This window comes from Chelonia mydas, chromosome 4 (genome assembly GCF_015237465.2).
Source record: "Chelonia mydas isolate rCheMyd1 chromosome 4, rCheMyd1.pri.v2, whole genome shotgun sequence".
In the NCBI taxonomy this organism is placed as follows: Eukaryota; Metazoa; Chordata; order Testudines; family Cheloniidae; genus Chelonia; species Chelonia mydas.
This window is the reverse complement of record NC_057852.1, coordinates 81,002,859-81,028,731: the sequence shown is the minus strand read 5'-3', so window position 1 is coordinate 81,028,731 and position 25,873 is coordinate 81,002,859. Positions and strand designations below refer to the sequence as shown.

The following is a 25,873-nucleotide window of genomic DNA, read 5'->3' as shown; positions in this document are numbered from 1 at the left end:
GCTAAAAATAGGAGTGCGACATTCTTGCTCAGGCTAGAGCCTGGGCTCTGAAACCCAGTGAGGGTGGAGGGTATCAGAGCCCAGGCTCCAGTCTGAGCAGGAACATCTTCAGAGCTATTTTTAGCCCTGCAGCATGAGCCTGAGTTAGTTGATCCAGGCTCTGAGACTCGCTGCCATCATTGTTTGTGTGTTTGTTTTCAGGGTAGATGTACCCAATGTGATCCTGGAAAAAAACTAGAGAGAGAGCTTTTGGGTCTGTTTTTGGCTAACGAGGCTTGGGGGCTGTAACCTAAGAAATGCTCCGTTTGTTCTTGGTTCCTTCTGCATTGAGAGAGACAGGATTTTATACATTCCTTGTAAATTAAAAAGATTGCATGAAAGAAAATACCAGACTCCATCAATTTCTACTTCCAACTGGAACATCCCAAGGGACCCAAACTTTGACTAGCCGCTCGGGTTGATTAGGGCCAACAGGAGGAACAAACTCCTAAGTCTCTTCTCCCATTAAAAGCTGTTTTTTCTCTTACCCAGCAGTTGAGAATGATCTTTTGTTAAGGATAGAGGGGTAGCTCTGCTTCAACCTCAATGATGGTCAGTGTCTAAAAGGTACAATCTAGTCCTTAAAGACTGTGAATTAACAAATCTGTTGAGATTAAATGCTGGTGTGGTGTAAAATGGCTTATATGGTTGGATTTTAAATGTCACCATAATATTTTTCTTGTAAATTAGAGGGCCTGTATAGAAATGTAGCATCAATTTAGAAGTGTGTAAAATCTCATGTTCACAAGCAAGGATGATATCCAGAATTAGTGAGGGAGGTCCTTTTTAGGTCATAATTATAGTTGCCGGCCTTTCCTGTTTGAAATTATGCAAATATTCTGTCTGGATTTATATTTTATTAGTTTAAGAAATATTTAAACCATTTTACATAGAAAAAGTATTGTAAAAAGCAAAGAAAAATTTAACAGCTACATACAAAAAATAAAGGAAAAACAAAGGGGATGCAGAGGAAAATAGATAAAACCTGAAAGAGTTTCTTCATGGAGCTGGATTTTTTAGGAAATGTGTATAAAAAACCCCACATTTTCTTATTTTCTTTTCAAAACTAAGAGGTGACAGCTTAGCTGTAAAGACAACAGGTAGAATTAATTAGGAGAAGTGAAAAATTAGAGACAAAGTGTGCACTCTCAATTTTTTTGCTTGTTTTCGAGAAAGCATAGATATTCCTGCTGTAATTTTTGTTTTTAAGATTGGGATTACATTACATTTTAGTCTCAAACCTGGTAAAATATTGGAAAAAACACAGAGTATTCAAAAAGTGAAAATTACGATTACTGTTATTTAGAGAGATTCACAGATGTGCTTTAATTTAAAAAAAATAATAGTTTTTTTCTTATATCTTTTAGATTACTCCAGGAAGCAAGGCTTCAGCAGCCAATTTAAGTCCTGGTGATGTCATTCTAGCTATTGATGGCTATGGTACAGAGAACATGACTCATAACGATGCACAGGAGAGAATTAAAGCAGCATCACATCAACTTTGTCTCAAAATTGAGAGGTATTTCATTATATGTATGGATCACAACATCATATTTACTTTCGGAGGAGACATTAAGAAACTGAGGTCTTTTTTCCTCTGATCTGATGACTGTCTAAGTTGATATTACATATTCCATGGATCCTTTCAAAAAGAATAAGGAATGATCTCATTGATAGTATTCCATTTCTTAACTAAACAGATTCCAGCATCTAAGATTCTGTGTATGATACTTCTGAATTCATAAGGGTTTTTACCCTTGCTGTCCATTGACTTAAATGGGTTTTGGATCATGTCTATAAATCCTGCACTATCAGTATTATTTTTGTAGCACCACTAATGTGCATGGAACTTTATAGACATACGGGAGACCAGAGGTCCAATTTGCACGGTGCTGACCATCTCTTTGTCAATGGGAACAGCATCTCACAGGATCAGGCCATTACAATTTAGGGCCCCAATTCTGCAAACACCTATGCACATACTTAACGTTACTAACATGAGTAGTACCATTCACATCAGTGGGACTACAGTTGGTAGTAAAGTTAAACACATGCAAAATCAGTTGCAGGAGCATGGCTTAAAGCCTCAATTCAGGAAAGCATCTCTACTGAGGGTGGCATTTAAGCATGTGTTTACCTTTAAAGTTTGAGGTCAACATGAACTTAAGTACATATTTATAAGTTAAGTGAATGCGTAAGTGTTTTCCTGAATCAAGGTCTAAATTAAGCAGATAGCATAACAACAAATGACTCATTGGTTTACGCAATGCTTTGGGGTCACAAGAGTGCAAGGTGCTTCATAAAATTATGTTTTCTGGGCCTAAATCTGCAGCTGTAGTTCTCAAAAAATTTCTGCTAAAATTCTGTGCATGGAGCAGCTGTAAACTCAGTCCCTAATTTACCAGTGTTTTAAATATATGTGCCACAGATGAAAATTTAACTCAGTCATTAAATTGCCACAGAGATAACTTTTAAAATATGCTGACCATATTACTGCAGTTCTCCTTTTCACGTCAAGAAACATGTTTACTGGAGAGAACACTGTCTAGTGGCTTACAGCACAGGTTTGGGGGTCAGAGAATCTACATTTTATTTAAGGCTCTCTCACTGACTTGATGTACGTCAGTGTTAGGGCCTGATTTTCAGACTAAGGTATGTGTAATTCAGCATGTAAAAATTCTAAATTTACACACATAATTACTACTATTATGCATGCCAAATGGGACGCAAAGGATCATTTGCAGTTACCCAGTCTGCATACACAACTGTAACAAATCATGCTTAAATTATGCTTTTTACATATGTCAATTGCACTTACCTAATTTTGAAAAACAGGCCATAAGTCTCTGCATTTTCCCAATTGAAAAGACTGAAATAGTAATAACTTCACATGGTTGTTTTTCAGGCTTGCTTAATTCATGTTTGTGAAATGCTTTGAGAATCTCAGGTGAAAGGTACAGAGGGCCTGCTCCTGGTATCACTGAACTCAGCAAAAACAACGAGGAGTCCTTGTGGCACCTTAGAGACTAACAAATGTATTTGGGCATGAGCTTTCGTGGGCTATAACCCACTTCATCGGATTCATGGAATGGAAAATACTGTAAGCAGGTATAAATATACAGCACATGAAAAGATGGGAGTTGCCTTACCAAGTGGGGGGTCACTGCTAAGATGAGAGTTGCCTTACTCACTTGGTAAGGCAACTCCCATCTTTTCATGTGCTATATATTTATACCTGCTTACTGTATTTTCCACTCCATGCATCCAATGAAGTGGGTTATAGCCCACGAAAGTTTGTGCCCAAATAAATTTGTTAGTCTCTACGGTGCCACAAAGACTCCTTGTTGTTTTTGCTGATACAGACTAACACGGCTACCCCTCTGAAAGCTGAACTCAAGAAGAGACTATTATAGACCCATACATAATCTTTAGTACAATGTATCTTCATGTATAACTTACTATGTATGATTTCTGACTAGCAAATACACAAAAACATCACATAAGATTCTGTCCATGTCATTACAAGAATTTTATATGTTAAAACATTCAAAAGGATTTTTGAACAAACTTCAGATTTTAAGTTTGCAGTGTATATATTTCATGTATATATGCCATGTTTATGGGAGGGATTTTTTCTCTTATTAACAGGGCAGAAAGTAGATTATGGTCTCCACAAGTTTCAGAAGATGGCAAAGCACATCCCTTTAAAATAAATTTGGAAGCTGATCCACAGGTATGAAGTTTTATAAGTCACCAACACACTTCAATATAGTTTTTCACATTCTAAATTGTCTCATTCATTGTCATTATAATTCTTTATAGCACATTTCCTCCACTGTCTACTTAACTTGATATAAATCATAAAATGTATTAAATACATGGACATAATTTTAAATGATTGACATTTTAAATTTCACATTTACATTTAAATGAAACCTAAAATTCTCTTGTGGAAAAACTGCAGAGTGCCTCAAACATTCTCTGAAAACTTTACACTTCACTATAGTTTTATTATGGAAAGAAAATATCTCCTTTGATACTAATGTTGTTTAAATTGCTGTATCTCTTTTTGATATTTCATCCATCATATTTTTAATTTCTTCAAATGGGACTAAAGGTAAAATATCAAAATTATTCAGTTATAATACCATAGTAGTCTTTGTGATGTGACAGTCAGTTGAACAGGGTGGTCCGGTAAGTTTGAGTCTCTTTATTTCAATTAACAATTGTGGCACCACGCAAAGCCACAGAGCCTCAGAAAATTGCAAATTCTGAATTTGTGGAGACTAAACTATTCAGATGGATTAGTCACAAACTGGAGCATTCTATCTATAGCTAAGAAAGGTAAAATCCTTGTCCCTGCACTTGAACAAGGCAAATGAAATCTGTTTGAATTCTCACCTGCCTAGAACTTACATAGATGTCCTTGTACAGATCTGCATGTGGGAGGGATGGGGAGCCACTTTAACTGCAGCTCTAGAGGCTGTAGGGCAGAGGTGGGCAAACTACGGCCCTTGGGACCCTCCTGCCCAGCCCCTGAGCTCCTGGCCCAGGAGACTAGCCCCCAGCCCCTCCCCTGCTGTTCCTCCTCCCCCGCAGCCTCAGCTCACTGCGCTGCCGGCGCAATGCTCTGGGCGGGGTGGGCTGCGAGCTCCTGGGGCAGCGCAGCTGCAGAGCCTGGCCTGACCTGATGCTCTGAGCTGCGCAGTGCGTGGCTGGCTCCAGCCAGGTGGCTCGGCTGTAGTGCTGCCAGCCATCAGTGCTCCAGGCAGAGCGGTAAGGGGGCAGGGAGCAGGGTGGGTTTGATAGAGGGCAGGGAAGTTTGAGGGGGCGGTCAGGGGGCAGGGGTGTGGATAGGGGGTGGGGCGGGGAACAGGGGGGTTGAATGGGGGCAGGGGTCCTGGGGGGGCAGTCAGGAATGAGAGGAGGGGTTGCATGGGATGGCAGGGGGCAGTCAGGGGCGGGGGGTCCGGGGAAGGTCAGGGGACAGGGAGTGGTGTATGGGGCAGGAGACCCAGGGGGGCCATCAGGGGACAGGGAACAGGGGGGGTTGGATGGGGGTCAGGCCACGCCTGGCTGTTTGGGGAGGCACAGCCTCCCCCAACCGGCCCTCCATACAATTTTGGAAATCCCATGTGGCCCTCAGGCCAAAAAGTTTGTCCACCCCTGCTGTAGGAGATAGATTTCAGCATGTGGTTCATAGTGCTTTGTTCCATTTGCCATATATTCTCTAACCTTAATACATACATATTATAATTTCAATCTTAGCTGGAAAAAGATTATTATTGTGCTGGCAGGACAGCATCAAAACAAATATTTAAATATATTATTCCATGATGGATTACCATGACTCTCTGTTCTACAATACATTTAGGAACAGACTCCATCCCAGTGAATTCCATGAAATAAGTGATTCAATCCTGCTCTGACAGGCTTTTAAACATGAATATAATCTCAATGTTCCAATTCTACCTATTTTTCCTAAATATTCTACAAACCTTTGTATTAACTAGTATAATGTATTTTAGCAAAAATAGTGTTGTAATTTTAGCAGTCTGATACAGGACATCAAGAAACAATACAACTATTTCAAATGCATAGTTTTGTGGGGTATCTAGGACACACACAGAAGAAAAGGCTTTTCTAATGTTAGGGTTTCCTCCAAATGGAAAAAGCTGTAGAAAAAAAAATCTGAGTGACAATAAGCCTATACCATTATAATTCTATGCCTAGAGGAGACAATTTTTTAAAAACATATAATGTAGTTGAACAGTTAAGTACTATTTGGCAACAAGTTATTGAAAAGCTATCTCCATTACTGTCATCAGAAAAACTGCTTCTGCTATAGCAGTGGTTTTCAACCTGTGGTCCATGGATCACTATGGCTGCGCGGACTATGTCTAAGGAGTCCACGAAATGTTGTCATTACCATAGAACAGTGGTTTTCAACCTGTGGTCCGTGTACCCGTAGGGGTCCTCAGACTATATCTAATATTTCCAAAGGGGTCTGCACCTCCATTCGAAATTATTAAGGGGTCCACAAATGAAAAAAGTTTGAAAACCACAGTGCTATACTAAACAGTCAACATTCATTTGCATGTCTACTTCTTCCCTTAAAAGTGAAATAATAAAAGTTTATATATAGTCAGCAACAGATAGGTCCTCAGAGTAGTAGTTGAGCTTGTAAGCAAATATGATGAACCATTTAAGGGAGTATTTATATTTTAAATCAAGTACAATCATTCTAGAGCAGTGGTACGCAACTTGCGGCCGGCGGGTTGCCCACCACTGTTCTAGAGCATCCATCATACTGATCTACTCTGCACAAAAATGACATTATTAATTCTGTTTCTGAAATAGGTGAAACTTTAAATTAAAGGAGATTTATTTTACTGCATATTTAGACACAACACCTGAAGCCTGCCATATATATTCTGCTACTAAAAGCAATACAGTGGCAAAGTTTCTTAATGTTCCTTAGTCTGAGCTGGTGAATTATAGTGCATCTATAATAAATGTTGGTTTAAGTCACATAGGTTAAAGGTTTCTGAAAACTGAGAGAAAGATGGATACAATGCCTGAATTAAATAAAGGCCAAGATTAGTGAAAAAATCCCAAAGCATTGTATTTTCCTTTAAACTCAAACGCCACTACATTAAAAAGATTGTCCATCCATGAGTTGGTCTGCAAAAGCGGGAAACCATCACGTTCTATAAAAAGCATTTCCTGTTATTAAGTCTCTCTTGAACTTATTCCAAAGGTCATAGTTGTGGTAAACACAGGACCTTTTTCAAAATCCAGCCACAGTTTTTGACTCTCTGCCAGACAGAAACCTCTGTTAATATAAAGCTAATGTTTACTACAGTAAGTAAAGTATCATAAACATTAAAAAAATCAAGAATATTAGTGTTTTTAAAAACTGAACATTAAACAATAATATAGATGAAGAGTCACGCATGCCCGAGAAAAATCTACATGACAATCAATGACTCTGAGAAATGTATTACTTCTGTTTGAGAGTTATAAAATTACAATAACACAGTATAAGTGATTCCCTGCTCCAGCATGCTAGCAGAGAGTTCAGTTTAATTTAAATTTCAGCAGGTGCACAGCCATTCTCCAGAAGCTCACAGGAGGTCATATAAAAATTAAAAATAATTCACCTAGTTCCAATTATGGAACTTCAACTAGGAACCTTTAGCATAAAAAAGAAATAGGCTAAGCAGTCTCACGGAGTTTAGAAGATTCATAAGCACTGAATACTGCCCCATCACACACACACAGTTCAGCCACAACCGAAAGAAACACAGGAGGCAATGGATGTGGTGTAATTAGGCCACAACTTTATTCACCTAAAATATCTGGGAATACCCGGCCATATATTTTACAGTGCAAGTCATCCGCCTTCCCTTAATCATTTTCACATAATCACTCACCAGACCGCACCACCCAGAGGTGAGTTTGGCTCCCTGATATACGAGACATAGGAGTCCTGAACACACCCCCGCCCCCCTTCCTCAGCTCCCTAAAGAATGCTTTCTTTTACATCCTATTACAATCAATTTTATCTTATAACCATATCCCTTCCATAATGAGTAACTGCACTGGACATCTGCCATGAGTTCTACTTACTGAGTTATGACTTTATAACCTAACCCCACTGCCTCACCCTGCCCAATCCCAAACTTGCTGTGGAAAAGGTGAAAAAAACCTTCCCCACATCAGCCAATCTGGTGGCGAGGGAAAAGCCCCCAAGGAAAAAGGGCTAGTGTGATGCCCACAGTGGATCATGAAGGAATCCAGTCCTTTTTCAGATTCTATGGGTGGGAGGGTGGGTGTTGCCAGTCCAATCAAGGTGAAAGAGGGCTTTATTGAGACTGCACAAGGTATAAACACCAACCCCCTTTTGATCAGCTGGAAGGCCCATGCCTCCCCCCAACCTCATTCAGTTGTTTCCTGCTTCATCCCACTCTGTGCAGGTAGACATTCCCCCTTCTTCCACCTCTGCTACTAGTTGCAGAGGGAGCCCTTAAAGGGGAACTCCCTCGTTTCTTTTAGCCAGCTGGACAAGGACTTACTGCCCACAGTTCTTCCTCCTCCTACCCCAGGAAAAACTGTGGGCAAGGGCCAGCAGTGAAGCCTATGGCAGAAATACTACTTAACAATAGGAAATGCTGCTTGAGAGCCATTCCTGATGGCCAGCTTGGTTGATTCTGATAGAAAATAGCCAGCTTTTTCATTTCTATTGAAATATGATATAATATGATGGATAAATATTGTGAAATAATAGACCATTTTATTAGTATTAGTAACATAGCCGAACATGGGGTTATGTAAGAAAGCAATTTATAACATAAGGATTTCAATTAGTTTAAACAGTCAAAGACAATAAGTCTGCCTAAAACGGCTAATGCATGTTGCTTTAATAATAAACACCTCTTTTGGTTTGTTCTTTTATGTTCTATTAGCAGTGTGAAACAGTGCTGTAGATCATATATTTTTCTTTCTCCTTTTGCCTTTTTTAACCTCAGCTAAAGTGACCGTTTTTCTTATAGTAGCTTTTTTTTAATTATATTTTACTTCTGCCTTACCGTATGGATTTCCTGTCATTTTAAATATGGTGCTCAGTGTGATCTGATTTTTGAATAGCAAAGATGTTATACTTTCCCTACAGGGTTAATTTTATTATTATATAGCTAAGGGTAGAAATCTAAACAAAACCAGAAAAAGAATCCAATAATCACTATAATATAGATGATCAGAATGTATTAGTAATTGCAATCAAGTTTTAAAGCATGATAATTATGCCAAAATATGAGTCCCTGCCCTTCACACACCTTCATTTAACACCAATTTATATCTCCTAACATTGTGCTATGAGTTAAACTAAAGGTCTTTCAGTGTTAGGACACCTCCAAAACATAAACAATAATGTACTTTTTATGAAAGTATACAACATGAATAATAATATATCATTATTAATTAATATGTGGCCCCAGTCCTGAACTCATTCCATGTACACTGTTGATACATGTAAACTGCTTGAGCCACCTTCCCTCTGTTTCTGACATGAACATAGTCATGAAAATGACTTAGCCCTGTACTGATTAGAAGGTCATCTGTTAGCTAAAACAACATAATTAAATATTGTATTTCCTTCTTATTCCTGTTTTGACTTTGAATGCTCTTGGATCTTACTAAATTTCTGGTGTAAAGGAACAACTTTCCTAGTTTTAAGTATAATAAACACAAGAGCTGGACTGTTTTGACTGCTGTATGTTTTGTCGTTGACATTTTGTGCACATAATGATTTTCCTAAAAAAGGGATTTTAAGTCTAACTAATTGCAACAATGCAAATATACTTTTGACCATTGTAACATTGTGAAGATGCTATTATGATGTCACATGTCTTCATTTGTCAACAACAATTAAAAATGAGATGAAATGACCATTTTTAGGGTTTTTTAATATTTGCTTATTGTGACCTAAATGTATATGATGGAATTGAATCAATTTCCAATATTGTGAATCAAATACATTACATAAATTAGAAATGATCCTCAATGATAGTAAAAGATAATATCTAATTACTAATATATTGGTACATTGCATCCCCTTCACAATGTACAGCAACACAAACTGCAGATGAACTTCTCTGTGGTGATTTACCTATGTGCTGTTCTTGTAGTTTTCTTCAGTTCATTATTTCTTAACTTTCTCTTTTAATAGAACTGCTTTTTCGTGTTTGCATCTTCTGGTAGGCACCCTAGGTATCTATGGTTTTTCTTTTTTAAGGGCTAATAGAAGCTCTGACATTGACCTCTTCCCTAGGAATGAAATCTAGTCTATTTCAGTTAAAAATAATTTCAGGAGCTATGCCTTCACCAATGCTCCCCTGCCAAATTTTTTGGCTTTATAATCTCATTTCCCTATTTTAAAATGTGTTTCTCTCCCCTATTGCTGTGTAACAAACCCACACAAACAACAGAGGACTGGGACTAGCTAACAATTAAGGTCAACAATTAAACTGACTATAGACAAAATTCATAAAGCAAACAGTGAAAAAAGAGAAAAATACTTTTAAAGTGTATATGATTACATGCAACCCTTATACCAATTACAAAATTACTGAAGTTTTTACGTATATTTGCAAACATACCACTCATTCTATTTGTCTTCACAAGGCAGACAAATAACATTTGAATGTACATGGCTTACACGCGCATGAAAGTTTAATGGATAAACAGAATGTCTGTGTAACCTATGTGTTTACTTAATCAAGCCTTTAAGTTCCAGTGGAGAAAGAAAGATGAGATTAATAAATTCCAGTGTTGTCAGTTTTGCTTGTTATTAGCTTCAGTGTGCACTGTAGCTTTGTGTATTTTGTCTGCCTATTACGTACAGGAATTCAAGCCTATTGGTACAGCTCATAACAGAAGGGCCCAGCCTTTTGTTGCAGCAGCAAACATTGATGACAAAAGACAGGTAGTGAGTTCCTCCTATAATTCTCCAATTGGGCTGTATTCATCTGGCAATATTCAAGACGCTCTTCAGGGACAACTGAGGGGTCTAATTCCTAGTTCACCTCAAAAGTAAGTATTGGTGTTTACTTACATTACATGGTCTCTTGTGGAAATACCACTCTCTGTTTTGTTGTCCATTCAAAAGTCCAGCTCTTGTTGTTTTATTTTTCTTTTTTGATACTCTAAACTTCTGTCATATTTTTCAAAACTGGTGATAAATGAAGCAATTTCCCTTTAACATCCAGGAGCGAACATTCAGCTATAAAAGTAGCGATAATGCAGATAGTTAAAAATTCCCCTTCACTGGGTTTGGCTGCGATACGACACACCATCCTTCCCTCTTACACTACCCTTTACTCTTCTGTGTTTCTGACTATAACAGCAAGTGTGTTTTAATACCACTAGTATGCAACATAAAAGTAGTTGGTTCTTAACAATTTGTAACTTTTGTGTACGCTAATTTTACCCAATAATAAATATTCATCAACTGAGGGAAGTTATTTTAATCCTTTTTTTTTTTTACAGGATACGAACTACTTTGAACACAAGCATAATATTCGTCCCAAACCTTTCATAGTCTCAGGCCGAAGCAGGTTATAAACTCTAACTGTATGATGTGTTGGATGCATGGGTTTTTTAATGCATACTCACAATTCATATGAAAATGTGATATTAATGCACTCAAAATTATTTTATGCGATTAAAGCTTATTTTAAAGCTTTTAAAAAATAAAATGCATGCTTTGCAGAGCTCAGGCTTCCATTTCCTAAAGGAAGAGAGTCCAGATTCTAAGGTCAGTGACACTGGTGAGAGTCTGGAATAACTCCAGTGAAGGTTCTTCAACTCAGTGCACCTAGTCCACATTTACATCAGTGCAACTGAGATCAGAATCTGATCTTGACAAGTTTATGGAGCTGTGAAATTCTCTAGTCCCACTATACGCATGTATCACTTGTAAACTTGCTAATTAAGAATTTAATCCAACCCGTCATATCAGGATCCTCTGAACCATGTAGATTGTAAAGGCCACACTTAATCACTCTACAGCAGGCTGACCTATTCACAATACAATCTGCAGAGGAACTAAATAAAAGAAAAATCTGAGCACCACAGAGTTGTAAAACTATCAGAAAGGGAAGAACTTCTGCACATGAGCTCTGTTTTTTAAATCTAACCTCTCTCTCTCTCTCATAATTGTGTGTTATAATGCCTGAAACAATATTACTTGATCACAACAGAAGGAAAAGTATCCTTCTAGAATCAAAGGCAGCCTCTGTGGCTACATAGGCTAGGAGGCCTCACAGGCTTGAGTGGGCAAATTTCTATGGACACTGCCTTCCAGTACAGGGGTTTTGTTACTACCAGTGGCTTCAGTTCTGTACTTTATTTTCAAAGTAAAAAAATATTTGTGTCATAATTCAAGCAACTCAAGTCTGATACAGCAGTCTGAGAAGTCAAAGCAGTTGGCATGAACCTCATTGACATCCTATTCATGATGGCCAGACACATGCAGATTATCAAATTTTGTGAACTGTCCAGTTAGTGAACCGGTACAATAAAAAAGATTAAGGATGTTGTTCATTTGTTTTGACAAATGAAGTTTAGTTTTAATTATGTATATTCTTAGTTATTATTTCTACAGCTGTTACACATCTCACAGACACATACAAATGACAAGATCCATACCATGAAAAGTTTAGTGTTTTAGGGATAGGTCATCAGATTATGATCTAGTGCATTGCAAGGGACAGCACATTGTTGCACTGCCCTCTGGGGTGCCCTAGATGGGAGATTTTGGGAATCTCTCTCTCTCTCCCTCAGTCTCCCTACAGCTGTTGAGAAGAAGTAAACTGCACTAGGTCTAGATCTGTTGTAGAGTATGCTTCCCAATGTGCCAGCTTAACTGCAGTCTGCAGTCCACCCACTCCCTGTGCATTCCACCCTTTCCTACTCACCTGCAGGAAGTGGGGATGCAATAGCTCTACTCTATGTGGCCTGCTCCTCCCATGCACAAGAACTGCCAGTATAGAGCACAGGCACAGAGGAGTCAGAGTGTACCTGATGCCCCCTTACTTCCTTGTGTTGGCACAAAGGACAGGTCACAATCTACGTGTGACCCCACTATAGCACACCGTTGTTAAATCTTTGCAGAGAAGTGGTGTGAAACTGTTTTTTGTGACAATGTTTGGACTTGTAGACCATCACAGTGAGAATTTACAAGGTTCAACTATATTAATATCACCTTTTTCTCTTTTAGATGAATGTTGGGACTGTCTATAAGAGGTCATATATTTTTGTATTTATTCTTATAGTAAGCACTCTCATTCTATATAATCTTGAATATTTAGGATTGTTTCATAATATATGTTCTGAAAATTCATTTTTTAAATATGCTTTGTAAAAGATACTTGTCATTTTCAGTGAACATATTTAAACAAATGACCATTTTTCAGGATTGCAGATGGGAAATTAGATGCAAAAATTAATTTGATAAGAAAAGTGATCAAGCTTTGTGGTCTTCATTAGTTAATATTTGTAAAGTGCTTTAACAATGGAAAGTTCTGTATACTTCAAATCGCAAGTATTATTTATTAGCCTCAGATGAATGGTGCTTTGCAATTGCAAAGTAGTCGCAACAGCAGTGGTTGCCAGTTAGTTTTTTACCCTCTGGACTGAACATATACATTAAGCAAATTCTGCTTATTTGGTACCTAAAGTCACGTTTGCCAAAAGAGAAATTTTAATTTATTATGTTGAAAATTCCTAAAGCAACTGTTGCGGATTACAACCCAAAACAGGTTACATTCATATTATCCTTTATTAAATACAGTAATAACACCATCTCAGTTGTAAATCTCTCTTCAGGATATAAGGCCAACTCCTACAGTCCTCTCTCAATAGGATTTCTGCCAAAATAAGGACAAAGTGTGAACTGTAGGATTTGGCCAATAAATGAAATTTTAGGCACAATTATAGACTTCATGCTGACAAAACTAATTAACAGATGTATGAAATCTTTACACTAACTTAGCATTGCCTCTCCTTGTTGCTGGTAGCAATAGCTATGCTTCTTTTGGCCTTCTCTCAATATATTCCATTTTTTTAAACTCATCATTAACAAGTCTTGCACTGCCACAGGATCCAAATCTTCTAACGTGTGACCCTGATTTTTCTAAGCACTGGCTTGTGTATCTGTGACTGGTCCCTTCTATGGGCTTTTGGCTGGGGCATGCTGGGACAGCATACTTACTTGGGAACTTGCCTGTCTTTTTTGGAATTAATTTTCCTTTGATGGTAAGGAATGTTTCTCTCTTTAAACTTTCAGAATGTGGTCCTGTACAAATTCCACTTAAGAACTAAAGGGAGCATTAATTTTGGGTTATTGTGGTCCCTCTTCCTCTCCATTGCAGAGTTCTGAAATGTGGCTGTCAGGCAGGCACTGTATTGTATCTCCAAACTGAGAGCAATATAAAATTATCCCTGATTTATTCAGGAGTCAGCCAGAAAAGAACCTATCAGTACACAAACATGTAGGTCGAAGGAAGCAGATTGAATCACAATCCTTCCCAAGAGTTTGATTACCATATATATGTGACTGTGGCCGTGATAAGGAAGTGGTCTCAGATGACTGTGGAAGGCCTGGGTTATGCATTGTTCCTGGAAAAATTGCCCCCTCGAAAAAGAAACCCTCTGAGTCAAATTAGGGCTGAACAGGGCCCTAAGTGCTATGGGAAGAATGGTAAAACCAGTGACACTGAAAAGAAACATTTTGATGTAATATTCACTACGTTACTCTGCTAATGATTTTCCAGAGGTTTTGCCCATATTAATGTCCAGCGGCTTACAGCTTTTCTAAAGCTGGAGTTGTAGCCAACATCCTATTTTCATTCTAAATCAAAAATAAGGTCAAATTCAAAAGTAACAGTGACCAAGTTTCATTTCATATCATTTGAGAATCTATTCTGTTTTTGTGAAGGGCCATTTTACATTCTGCTTGGAATTGTTATAATTTAGAATGGCAAAAGTATGTCCAGTTATTTTTTAACATTTTAAACTTTTTTTGAAATTTTCAACAAAATATATGGAAAAATATTTAATAAATTTATTGTTGAAATAACTTTAAAGGTGTAATAAATACTTCAGTGTAGTATTAAGGAAAATCTTAAAAGGTCACGTGTTATTTTAAGTTTTCTTTATAGAAAACCCTTTCAAGTGAGAAAATGTAATGTAGCATTTAGGTCACAGACTGGAATGAAGAGTTTGGGTTCTAATTCCTGGCTCTATCATTTACTGTGTGATCTTGGGCAAGTCACTTAACCTCTCAATGCCTCCACTTCCCATTGTGAGGCTGGAATAATGCTTACCTAGTTCAGAGGGGTCTGATGAGGCTTCATTAATCCTCTGAAAAAGGCACAATGTTAAAAGTACAAAGTAATATTATTTTCCAAGTACTCTGAACTTTCAGAAGGTTATATTTACTGTCAGTGACAGGGAAAAATATATTTATAAACCAGGCTTTCACAGATTCAGAGTTTTTAATTGCTTGGTCTTGGGTTTTGTTTGTAGTTGTTGTTGGGGGGGGGAGGGGAGGGAATTAAGGAAGTAAAGTTGACTAGATTAAACATACTTTTGCTTTTCTATATTTGATAGATTTCATCTCTTTCTTTACAGTCATGTTAACATCTCTACACTTGTTTATTTTGTCTTTATTTTGGGTATGTGTTGCACACCTTTCTGTAAACTGGCTATTAACACAGTGGAGGCAGTACTCCTTCCGGTATTGATGGTGGCAGTGGACGTAGTACCCCCTCTTCTGTTAGTACTCTCAGTACTATTTGCCCTACTGATTTGAAAGCTGCATCTAAGATGGCCCCTAACATTCCCTTGGAAATGGAACTTCCTGGTGTCAAGATTGTACATGCTCAGTTTAATACACCTCTGCAGATGTACTCAGATGACAATATAATGGAAACACTGCAGGGCCAAGTTTCTACAGCTCTTGGGGAAAATCCCTCAATGAGGTAATCAGAGCCAGCATGTGCACTGAATATATTTGCTAAAGCATTAACATTATCAGTTTCCATACTGTTTCTACATTAAATTTTAAAAGGTATCTAAACAGCAACTAAAGATTTTGAAGCTTATATTAAAATACTATTAATTAGGGCTGTCAAGCAATTAAAAAAATTAATTGTGATTAATCATGAGATTAAAAAATTAATCATGATTAATCGCCGTTTTAATCACACTGTTCAGCAATAATTAGAATACCATTATTTAAATATTTTTGGGATTTTCTATATTTTCAAATATAGGGTCAGGTCTGGGAGCTACAAGGCTTCAACCCCTCTTGGAGCATGGGGCTTGGGGCTTCACCCACTCTTGGGACTCAGGGCTTCAGTCGCTCTCAGGGTTTGGGGTGCAAGGCTCCAGCCCCCACCCTCCTCCACCCAGGAAGCTGTGGGCTGGAGCTACTCCAGCCCCCCTGCCGCTTGGGAAGCTGCAGGCTGGGGCTGCTCCAGCCCCTTCTCCACCTCCAGAGCTGTAGGCTAGGGCTTCAACCCCCACAATGCCTCCTCCCGAGCTGCGGGCTGGGGCTTCAGCCTCTTCTCCCGCGGGTCGATGCCTCCCACCCCGCTCACAGGTATGCAATTAACACGTTAAAAAAAATGAACACATTAATTTTGCTTTCAGTTAATTGCAGGCATTAACTGCAATTAATAGACAGCCCTACTGTTTATGTATTAAAAATCTTTTTCTAACCGAGATTGTTACAGATGTCTGTCAGAACATACAAAAGACAAGTGTTACAGGTCAGACTCACTTTAAAAAGAATCTCTCTATTTGCAGCTGATAAATACAAGCTGATAACTGTAGCTACTCTTTAAAACGGACTCTTGATCCACTCCTGACCAGGGCCTCAATCCTGAAAAGACTTACACACAACAGCTAATTTTAAGCACTAACAAAGTCACACTGAGTTCAATTGGACTATTTAAGTCCTTAAAGCTCAGCATTTGCATAATTCTTTGCAGGACTGGGTCCTATGATACCTAGCCCTATCATCTGAAGAAAGAAAAATTAAAGCAGTCAGTACAAGACATTTTACACTCTGTTGCAGTCCTTCATGCCCAGAAAGTCTTGCAGATATTCTTCAATTTTTTTCACTTTTAACCCCAATCCAAGAAAACTCATTCCAGACCACTAACCTTTGGCCAAGGAGGACCAGAACAGACTCCTTCCTGGGTTCATTAGCAAATCTCTGTACAGGTCATAAGCACTCCTCCTCCTATTTGAGTGCAGCACTACTACAATGTTCTTTCATGTCTGGGGAATGGTTAGTTAAGAATTTTATACAGAGCAGTAGTATAGTAAAAACTCTTACAGACAACCAGGGAATGACTCCAGAGTGGTAAAAAGCAGACTTCAAAATGAACTTCCAGTCAAGCTTGTAATATTTCATATGGAAAACAATTAATTGTGTCTCTTTTTCAAGGTACAGCAGCTTTCTCATTAATAATTTGTCATTTACATTGCTTTCTCCTTCATTTTGCACTCTAACAACTTACCTTCTTTTTACTGTGTTTTACTAACAGTATTTTAAGTTAAATCATTTACAATATATGTAGTATCCACATTTAAACTATTACAAATATTTTCAATCCGAAGGCTCAATCACGGACTTGAATGGGAGTTCAAGTCATTCCGCACACTGCAGGATTGGGCCTTTACTAACTACAAAAATCATACTTATCCAAAAGCATATACACCAAGTTCATGATGATCTGATGGAAACAAAATTCCATTCTATAAGAGCTTTGTGGAGTAACAGTGTTGCCCTACTGCAGTGATGGGCAACCTGCGGCCCGCCAGAGTAATCCACTGGCAGGCCGCAAGACAGTGTTTATATTGACCTTCCGCAGGCATGGCCGCGGTTCGCCGTTCCTGGCCAATGGGAGTTGCAGGAAGCGGCGTGGGCTGCAGGTTGCCCACCACTGCCCTACTGCCTGGTTATCCATCATCAATAACATTTTTTTAAAAAGCAAACTTGCTTTTTCCCCCTGTGAAATCCTGGATTAAGTCTAAGGATTCAGATTTAATAGTTGGCAAAGGCATCCCCAGTTTGGGAACTGACCCTGCACAGAGCCCTGAAATGTCTCAACTGTTGGGGGTTACTTTTCCCTACGCGTGAACTTGGAAAAGGTATCTTAAAGTCTAGTGTCTGGTAAGTAATTTTTGTGTGTGGCAAGTAATTCTACAACCATTACTTATGATTTTTCTTGGGAACATGTTAAAAATAAGTAAATCTGGGTAAAAAGTTAAAAATCAACCATTAGTGGGAATAAAAAAAATGCTGATTTTTTTTAAACTTAAATGAAAAGTTTTTCCTGTTACTTGCTGCAGTCTTTGTTCTCCAAAGTAAATTTAATAACAATGCATATGTCTTATCTACAGTATTTTCACCAAGAGTAAAAAGTACTATGCTGAGGAGGAAAGATATTTAGTTTACTATTTTAAAAATAGCTCAGAGAAATCTGGTTGGGGAATCACAGAAATATAGAGCTGGAAAGGACCTCAAGAGGGCATCTACTCCACCCCCCCATCCTGAGGAAGGCCAAGTAAACCTAGATCATCCCTGACAAATGTTTATTTAACCTGTTCTTAAAAACTACAGTGACACGGATTCTACAACCTCTGTTGGTAACCTATTTCAGTACTTAACTATCTTTTAGTCAAAGTTTTTCCTAATATCTAACCTAAATCTTCCTTGCTATAGATTAAGCCCATCAGTGGACATGAAGATCAATTGATCACAGTCCTCTTTATACCAGCCCTTAACATACTGGAAGACTGTTATCACGTCCCCCCTCAGTCTTCTTTTCTCAAGACTAAACATGCCCAGTTATTTTTAACTTTCCTCAAGTCAGGTTTTCTAAACTTTTTATAATTTTTGTTACTCTCCTCTGGATTCTATCCAATTTGTCCACATCTTTCTTCAAGTGTGGCAACCAAAACTAGACACAATACTCCAGCTGAGGCCTCACCAGTGCCAAGCAGAGTAGAATAATTACCTCCTGTGTCTTACATATGACACTCATCTTAATACACTTCAGAATGATACTTGACGTTTTTGCAACTGCATCCCATTATTGATTCATATTCAATCTGTGAGCCCCAGATCCTTTCCTGCAGTACTGCTGCCTAGCCAGTTATTCCCCATTTTGTGTTTGTACATATGATTTTGCCTTTGCCTTTATTGAATTCCAGCTTGTTGATTTCAGATCAACTCTCCAACTTGTCAAGGGCATTTTGAATTCTAATCCTGTCCTTCAAAGTGCTTGCAACCCTGCTCAGCTTGGTGTCATCCATAAATTTCATAAGCATACTCTCATTATCAAACATTAACTAGTACCAGACCTGGGACAGACCTCTCCAGGCCCCCACTGAGTATGACCTCCCAGTTTGACCACAAATTAGGATTATAGACATTCATGGCATCCAACATACAAACATAGAACAAAAGATTTTTGACCAGTCACTGAGTCTATTTCTAATCCATTTCATATTCTAAACCTTAGTCTCAAACTCCAGACAGATGGACAGACACAAAACCCAATCCAACCCCCTTGCAAGCAATGGGAGTTTTACCATAAGATTGAGAGTAGGAACAAGCTCATAATGAGACACTTAAAATTAACATTTATCTCTGTATAAATACAGTAATATGCTTCATTAAAGTATATGATACTGCTTCTACTTAGTTCCCCTAATATTCAAAAAGTTGAAACCCCTTTGTCTTCAGCCTAATTCTTCACAATGCATCCACTATGTCTGTTCTTCACCATACCTGCATATCTTGTTAGTAATAATTCTCAATATAAGACAGCTAATATGAAATATTAGGGATAAAATCCTGGCCCTACTAAAGTCAGTGGGAATTTTGCCATTGACTTTAATGGAGTCTGATTTTCTCCCTGCGTGCTTATTTTGTTAAGGCAGCCACTACAAAAAGTAAGCAACAGACCAATTTTATTTAATTTAAAAAAACAACAACAGATTTTCCATTTAATAAAGCTTGGTTTTTAAACATTTGCCACTGGAACATTTGTTTCATTGTCTTTTCCTATGAATGTAAGTTAAGTAAATCACAATGACTATTATCTTAACAATTAATATATTAACTAGTGATTGGCTGATGATGCCCTGCAGAAAGATTGGGTTGTTCAGATTTCTGCAAACCTTTCTTAATAGTGTGAGTGATATCATGTTTTAATACTACACTTGAAGCTATTTGACCTGAAAATGGTATTCTGAAAATTAGGTCAAAGCGCAACTGGTGACTTGGCTGCAGCTGTTTTGAGGGTAAAGACAAGTAATGGCCCATTTCCAATGCAGCTATAGCCAGAAAAGTAACTGTGAAAATAACTTCCCAGGGTGTCATATTTATTCTCTAGCTAGACTTCTACATCTAATTTTTTAAATTTATAAATCAAGAGATGACTTTTCTAACTGCCAGTCCCATAAACTCAACCTAGGATCTGAAAATCAAGCTAAGTTCTGACTTTTCAGCATCAGCAGTAATAAAGATTTTGCATTCTAAATGTAGCTGATGCATGAGGCAGAACAGAATAGTAAATAATAAATATTATGAATAATAATAATAATTAGCACTTATATGAAATCCAGGTTACTCTCCCCTGATTGTATTTGCTCTACTGGGCTAATAGTACTAAAACTGGATTTATCAGTAAAGTGCAGAAATCGGACTCAAAGACACAGTCTTTGGATATGTTGATTAAGGTGCCATTTTAAAAGTCACTTTTCTGAGCTTGAATTAAACTTTGATATTTATTTGTAAAATGAGAACTTTGCTTATGAGAATACTGTGCAGCAATAACAGGAATATGTATTCAAATTAAGAAAGATATCATATCAGAACTTCACCACTGTACAAAGCATGCCAATATCTAGTCGGGGGGAAAGGTCTATTCAATGATTCTGTAAACTGATTTTTATCATAACTTTGTTTATTGAATCATACTCTTATGTCCAGTAGCTCTACTGCTTTAAAGTTATATTGGTTAACTCTCTTTACCTGCTCATCCCTTGTTCATGTTGCAGTGAACCAGTACCAACCTCTGTACCTCAATCTGATGTGTACAGGATGCTGCATGACAATCCGGAAGGGCCCAGTCAACCACGTCAATCTGGCTCATTTAAGGTGCTCCAGGATTTAGTCTCCGAGGATTCTGGTTAGCAGCAATTTACTGTATATATCTGTTCACAGCATACTTTATTTTTTACATGTGTTGAAAGGGGAAAACCTGAAAAGAAGATATACAAGGATTAGAGCTATAAAATTCAATTTCACATTTTGCTGCTTTACCCCTTTTATTAAATATTTAACATGTGCTATGACAATTAACTAGTCTTAAGACTTCCATTTATCAACCACATTTTTCAGAATCTCTTGTCAGGTTTTTTAAGACTGATAATGTGCAAAAATGTTTTGACTGAATGATAAAAATGTTGCATGAGAAAAGTTTTGGGGTGAGATAAAAATATCACTGAAACAGGAAAAGAAAATTGGCCATCTCTTTCTAAACCAGGAAAAGAAGTGGGAAGAATTTTAAACTCTTTCCTCAATTAAGTTTCTTCTCTCACACACACTTCTAAATAAAAAACAAAATGATGCTAGAAAATTGGTTGAAGAGAATACTGTTTGCACTTGCATTCTCCCATAATTATACTCTATCAAAAATACTATAATTGATGAGTTTTTAACAATAAAGCAGATAGGAAAAGAGCATTATGAAATTCTGACAGTTTTATTATACCTGTACTAAATATAAAAAGCAGAATTTAAACAAAATTAATCTAAAATTAACAGTTTACAAGAAAAGACATGTATAATGTCATAATAGATTTTTGCTTAAATTTTGATATGACTTTTTATTCATATTGTGTTATCAATCGTTCAGAATGAATCTGAAGGTTAACTCTATAAACAACAAGTAAGGCTGTGAGTCTTTCATGGGCCCCGGGCCGCCCCCCAGCCCAAAGCAGGGGCAGCAGGGCCCCGGACCGCCCAGAGTGGAGGTGGAGATCACGGATTCCGTGACTTTCCGGGACCTCCATGACTTCCCCAGCTGCAGCGGCTGGTGCAGCTGACCCCAGGGCCACACGAGCAGCTAGTCTGGGCCCAGGGTCCCCAGGCAACTGGTCCTGGGCGCTGTCCTGGAGCAGTGGCCCAGGAACAGCAGCAGTGCCCCAGGCCGCCCCGGCCTAGAACCGCGGCAGCAGGGCCACAGGCTACCCCGTGTCCAGAGTTGCAGCAGGAGGGCCACGGACGCCCCCTGCCCGGAGCAGTGGCAGCGGGGCACCAGGTCACTCCCTGCCCAGAGCGGCGGCAGCGGGGTCTTGGGCCGCCCCTCCCCCCAGGTAAGATTTAGTTAGGGGTATTTTTAGTAAAAGTCACTATTGCCCGTGACCTGTCCATGACTTTTACTAAAAATACCCATGACTAAATCGTAGCCTTAATGACAAATAATCTTTTCATTAGCTGATTTTAATGCAGCACAACACTCAGGGCCAATCCTACTCCCACTGAAGTTAATAGCAATATTCCCACTAACTTTGATGATGCAAGATTTGGCCCCTCAAAATTAAAAAAAGGTTATTGTAAAGGTCCTTGTATAGAGAAACTCTAACTGTACTTAATGAAAGGAAAAGCTTATAAATACGGCCCTACTTAACTTGCGATATTTCAGAAATTGCAGATTCTGCAATATTAGCCTTCTATCACAATTTTGACAGTAGGGGGCCGCCACTTCCAGCGCCTGATGGCTGACAGCGGAAAATCGCAGAAAAATAATAATGGACTTTATTACCACAAATAATAAGGTCCATTATTACTTTTCCACAGTTTTCCATGGCTTGTCTGGAACTCAGCTGCAATTTTTTGACAATCATCCTGCAATTCAAGCAGGGCCTTCCTTATAAATCAGTATAAAGTAGATACCCTCAAGCAAGCATTTAGTTATAGCCAGATGCTTCTGTGTTATACTGTAAATAAATGAGAACATTCTGTTTCTCAGATGGACGTCCCGTTGGTACAAGGAGTGTGAGGGCACCGGTAACAAATATGCCTTCAGGTGCAGGAAGTGTACAAAAAGTGCCATTGTGTGACAAATGTGGGAATGGCATTGTGTAAGTTGTTTTTTCTTAATTTTCATAAAGTTATAGCTATAGCATAAATCTTCAAAAGGGATTACAAAATACAGGCAGATTTTCTACGGAATTTTCTATTTGTAATTTTAGAGAAATCAAAAAATTGCAGGTGCATTGAAAAGCATAAAAAAAATAAACCGTCCAAAATCATTAACATAATGTCTTAAACATTTTCAGGACTTTCAGCTCACTTTTTAAATATAAGTTATTTTTCACTTGCAGAGGCCTGAGTTCAAGCTTCTTGGTACCTCTTGCCACACTCAATCATTAACACAGATACTGAAAAGAGCAGCTGCATAGCCTGTACTGTTTCAGGCTGGGATTCTCAAAGCTGCCTAATGGAGTAAGGTCCCAACTCCCAATTCAATAGTGTCAGTAATTTCAAACAGGGATACAGAGAATCCTGAACTCATGTCTTGGAGGCTAAGTCAGAGGAATTGTTTTCTAAACTTTTTTCACTCCCTTGCTGCTGGGGTACATTATACTGTATGTGATAGTTGAAAGGGGCAGGTTTCAGAGTAGCAGCCGTGTTAGTCTGTATCCGCAAAAAGAAAAGGAGTACTTGTGGCACCTTAGAGACTAACAAATTTATTTGAGCATAAGCTTTCGTGAGCTACAGCTCACTTCATCAGATGATGAAAGAGGCAGTGGTCTTTGAAGTACTGATCTTCCAGTGGAGTACTGAGACTTCCAAATGGCATTTTATATTTATACAGGAAAAGGTCTGCTCAGAATCAACTTCCAGCTTTAGAATATTTTCCTAGCACTTGGAAGAACATGACATAACTCCGCGGGCATTACCAACAAGCCCCCTACAGTAGAGAAACAGTATTTATTTTATATGTCATGTTGCCATGCATTTCTGTTTTATTCTAAATTCATTCTCCTCTATTAATTTAGTTTTCTCTTCTTTATTTTCATAAACAGTGGTACAGTGGTGAAGGCACGTGACAAGTACCGGCACCCAGAATGCTTTGTGTGCTCTGACTGCAATATCAACCTCAAACAAAAGGGCTACTTCTTTGTGGAGGGACAATTATACTGTGAAACTCATGCGCGAGCCCGCATGAGGCCACCAGACGGATATGAAGCAGTTACCATTTATCCAAAGTGCTAGTCCTATGCTAACAGACACACATGCATGCACACAAAAAGACATTAACAACTTAGAGCAGCAATACAACTGACTGAACTTACTGCCTTAATCCAAAGTAGCAGTTTTTAAACATTTTCTTTTGGGGTGGGAGTGATGCAGAAGCCTCATTAGCCAGCAATAGCATATATACCACTAACATTTTGCAAAGTAATTATCTTTGAATATGCCAGTGTAATTTAATGGAGTATAAGGCAGTAAAGTTTTGTATGACATATTGTACTGGATAAAAATAACTAAACAGTTGAGTGCTTGTATAGCAAATACAGTACATAGAATTGTGAAATCAATATATTTTTGTTTAGAATTTGTTTCAACATAAACTAAATTTTTGCACAAATATAGTAACGATTAGTCTGATTCTGAGATGGCTTGAGCACCAGCAACTTCTATAACTCAATCCCTCAAAGGTCAGTCCACTAAAAAATCAGGAACTTTACACCTATACTACCAAACTGCAGTTATCCACGTCTGCGTCAGCCATAAAATCATTCAACTATCATTACCCTATGCCACAAAAACAAGCTTTGCTTTCCTTACTTTGATATTTGAGAGTCTATTTATTTACACCTCCTCGTGCAACAAATGTAATAAAACACTGATATTAATTTTATATAAATAGAACAGCAAGCACAGTGAAGTTTGCTTATAGTGGAGTAGAATGAATGTCCCATATTATTTCAGTGAACGGCTGAGTGCAAACTACAATGAGAGTGTGTCTTGCTTCACTTACCATGAAATTCTGATGGAGACATGAAAAGGCAAACACACACACAAATAGCAGAAATGAGCCGGTATGGTCATAATGAAATTAGATTTGGTAAATTTAAACTTTGGCAGCATTTATAATTACTGAGAATTAAAATATGCTAAGGAAAGATCCTACACTAAGTACTTGGTGAATGCCAAAGAAAATGCTCACAGCTGAGCATTTTCTGAAATTCACTAAGGACCAAATTTTCAAACAGGCATATGTCTAAATATGTATGCACTTTTGCTCATGCCAGATTTAGTCACGCCTATCTTCCAATGTGCATGGCAAGTCTGTATCTTGTGTGAATTTATAGGTATGTGTAGGTACACAACTCTGCACATGTGCATCTGAAGAACTATATACCTCCAACAGGTATGTGTACAAGTCCATGCACACTTAGGTGCACACCTATATGAAAAATTGAGCCTTAGTATTTACAGTAAGTATCAAAACCATAGTAAATTGCTTATGACTGTATTTAAATACAACTTATGCTATAAAAAATTAAAAACTTTCATATCAAGCATACAAACATAGCAGAGACATGAAAAACTGAGTACAGAAAACCCCTAAATATTTTTCCCATTCTACCATAAGATCTTAAAACATGCAGAACACTGAATCAAAATCATATAGCGTGCATGTTTTAAACACATACTAAAACCCCAATAAAGTTGCATCTTGAAATCTGAAACCTAATGCCTGTGTATTTCAACAATTCTCAAGGTTCCTTAATGTACTACACCTCTACCCCAATACAACACTGTCCTCGGGAGCCAAAAAATCTTACCGCGTTATAGGTGAAACCGCGTTATATCGAACTTGCTTTGACCCACTGGAGCGTGCAGCCCTGCCCTCCCGGAGTGCTGCTTTACCACGTTATATCCGAATTTGTGTTATATTGGGTCGCGTTATATCGGGGTAGAGGTGTATTTCAAAATTTAAATATGTTTATAAAATTTGTCCATGTCACCACATATTAAATATAACAAGAGTCTGTATATACAAACAATGCACAATATGCCTTTTTAAATAAAGATGCATCCTTAATTAATTTTAAAACACCAAAAATAGTGCTTCCAAAGCACCAGGAAGACTATATGTATTATTACTTATTTCGATTAATGAAATTCTGTAAAGTAAATTTAAATTTTCTTTTGAAAGCGAGAACG

General features: G+C 38.0%; 1 protein-coding gene and 1 long non-coding RNA gene across 5 annotated transcripts in view; one reads left to right on the top strand and one right to left on the bottom strand.

The window, feature by feature from the left end:
- The window catches only part of PDLIM3 (PDZ and LIM domain 3), a 39,336-nt gene extending 13,588 nt beyond the window's left edge, over positions 1-25,748 (top strand). Inside the window, exons 2-8 of one of the 3 annotated variants that reach the window (XM_043546099.1) lie at positions 1,407-1,558; positions 3,688-3,772; positions 11,089-11,156; positions 15,321-15,584; positions 20,686-20,816; positions 22,662-22,773; positions 23,722-25,748. In XM_043546099.1, the coding sequence (XP_043402034.1) occupies positions 1,407-1,558; positions 3,688-3,772; positions 11,089-11,156; positions 15,321-15,584; positions 20,686-20,816; positions 22,662-22,773; positions 23,722-23,911 (1,002 nt within the window). In that variant the 3' untranslated portion in view covers positions 23,912-25,748. Of the gene's footprint in view, positions 1-1,406; positions 1,559-3,687; positions 3,773-10,444; positions 10,633-11,088; positions 11,157-15,320; positions 15,585-20,685; positions 20,817-22,661; positions 22,774-23,721 lie in introns of all 3 variants that reach the window. The other 2 variants (XM_037897650.2, XM_037897651.2) reach the window with 2 other exon arrangements.
- LOC122465733 overlaps positions 11,774-25,873 on the bottom strand; it is a 38,031-nt gene continuing 23,931 nt past the window's right edge. Inside the window, exons 2-3 of one of the 2 annotated variants that reach the window (XR_006290757.1) lie at positions 20,660-20,888; positions 11,774-13,469 (exon numbers count right to left, since the gene is read on the bottom strand). This is a non-coding gene — a long non-coding RNA (uncharacterized LOC122465733). Of the gene's footprint in view, positions 13,470-20,586; positions 20,889-25,873 lie in introns of those variants that run through there. The other variant, XR_006290758.1, reaches the window with a different exon arrangement.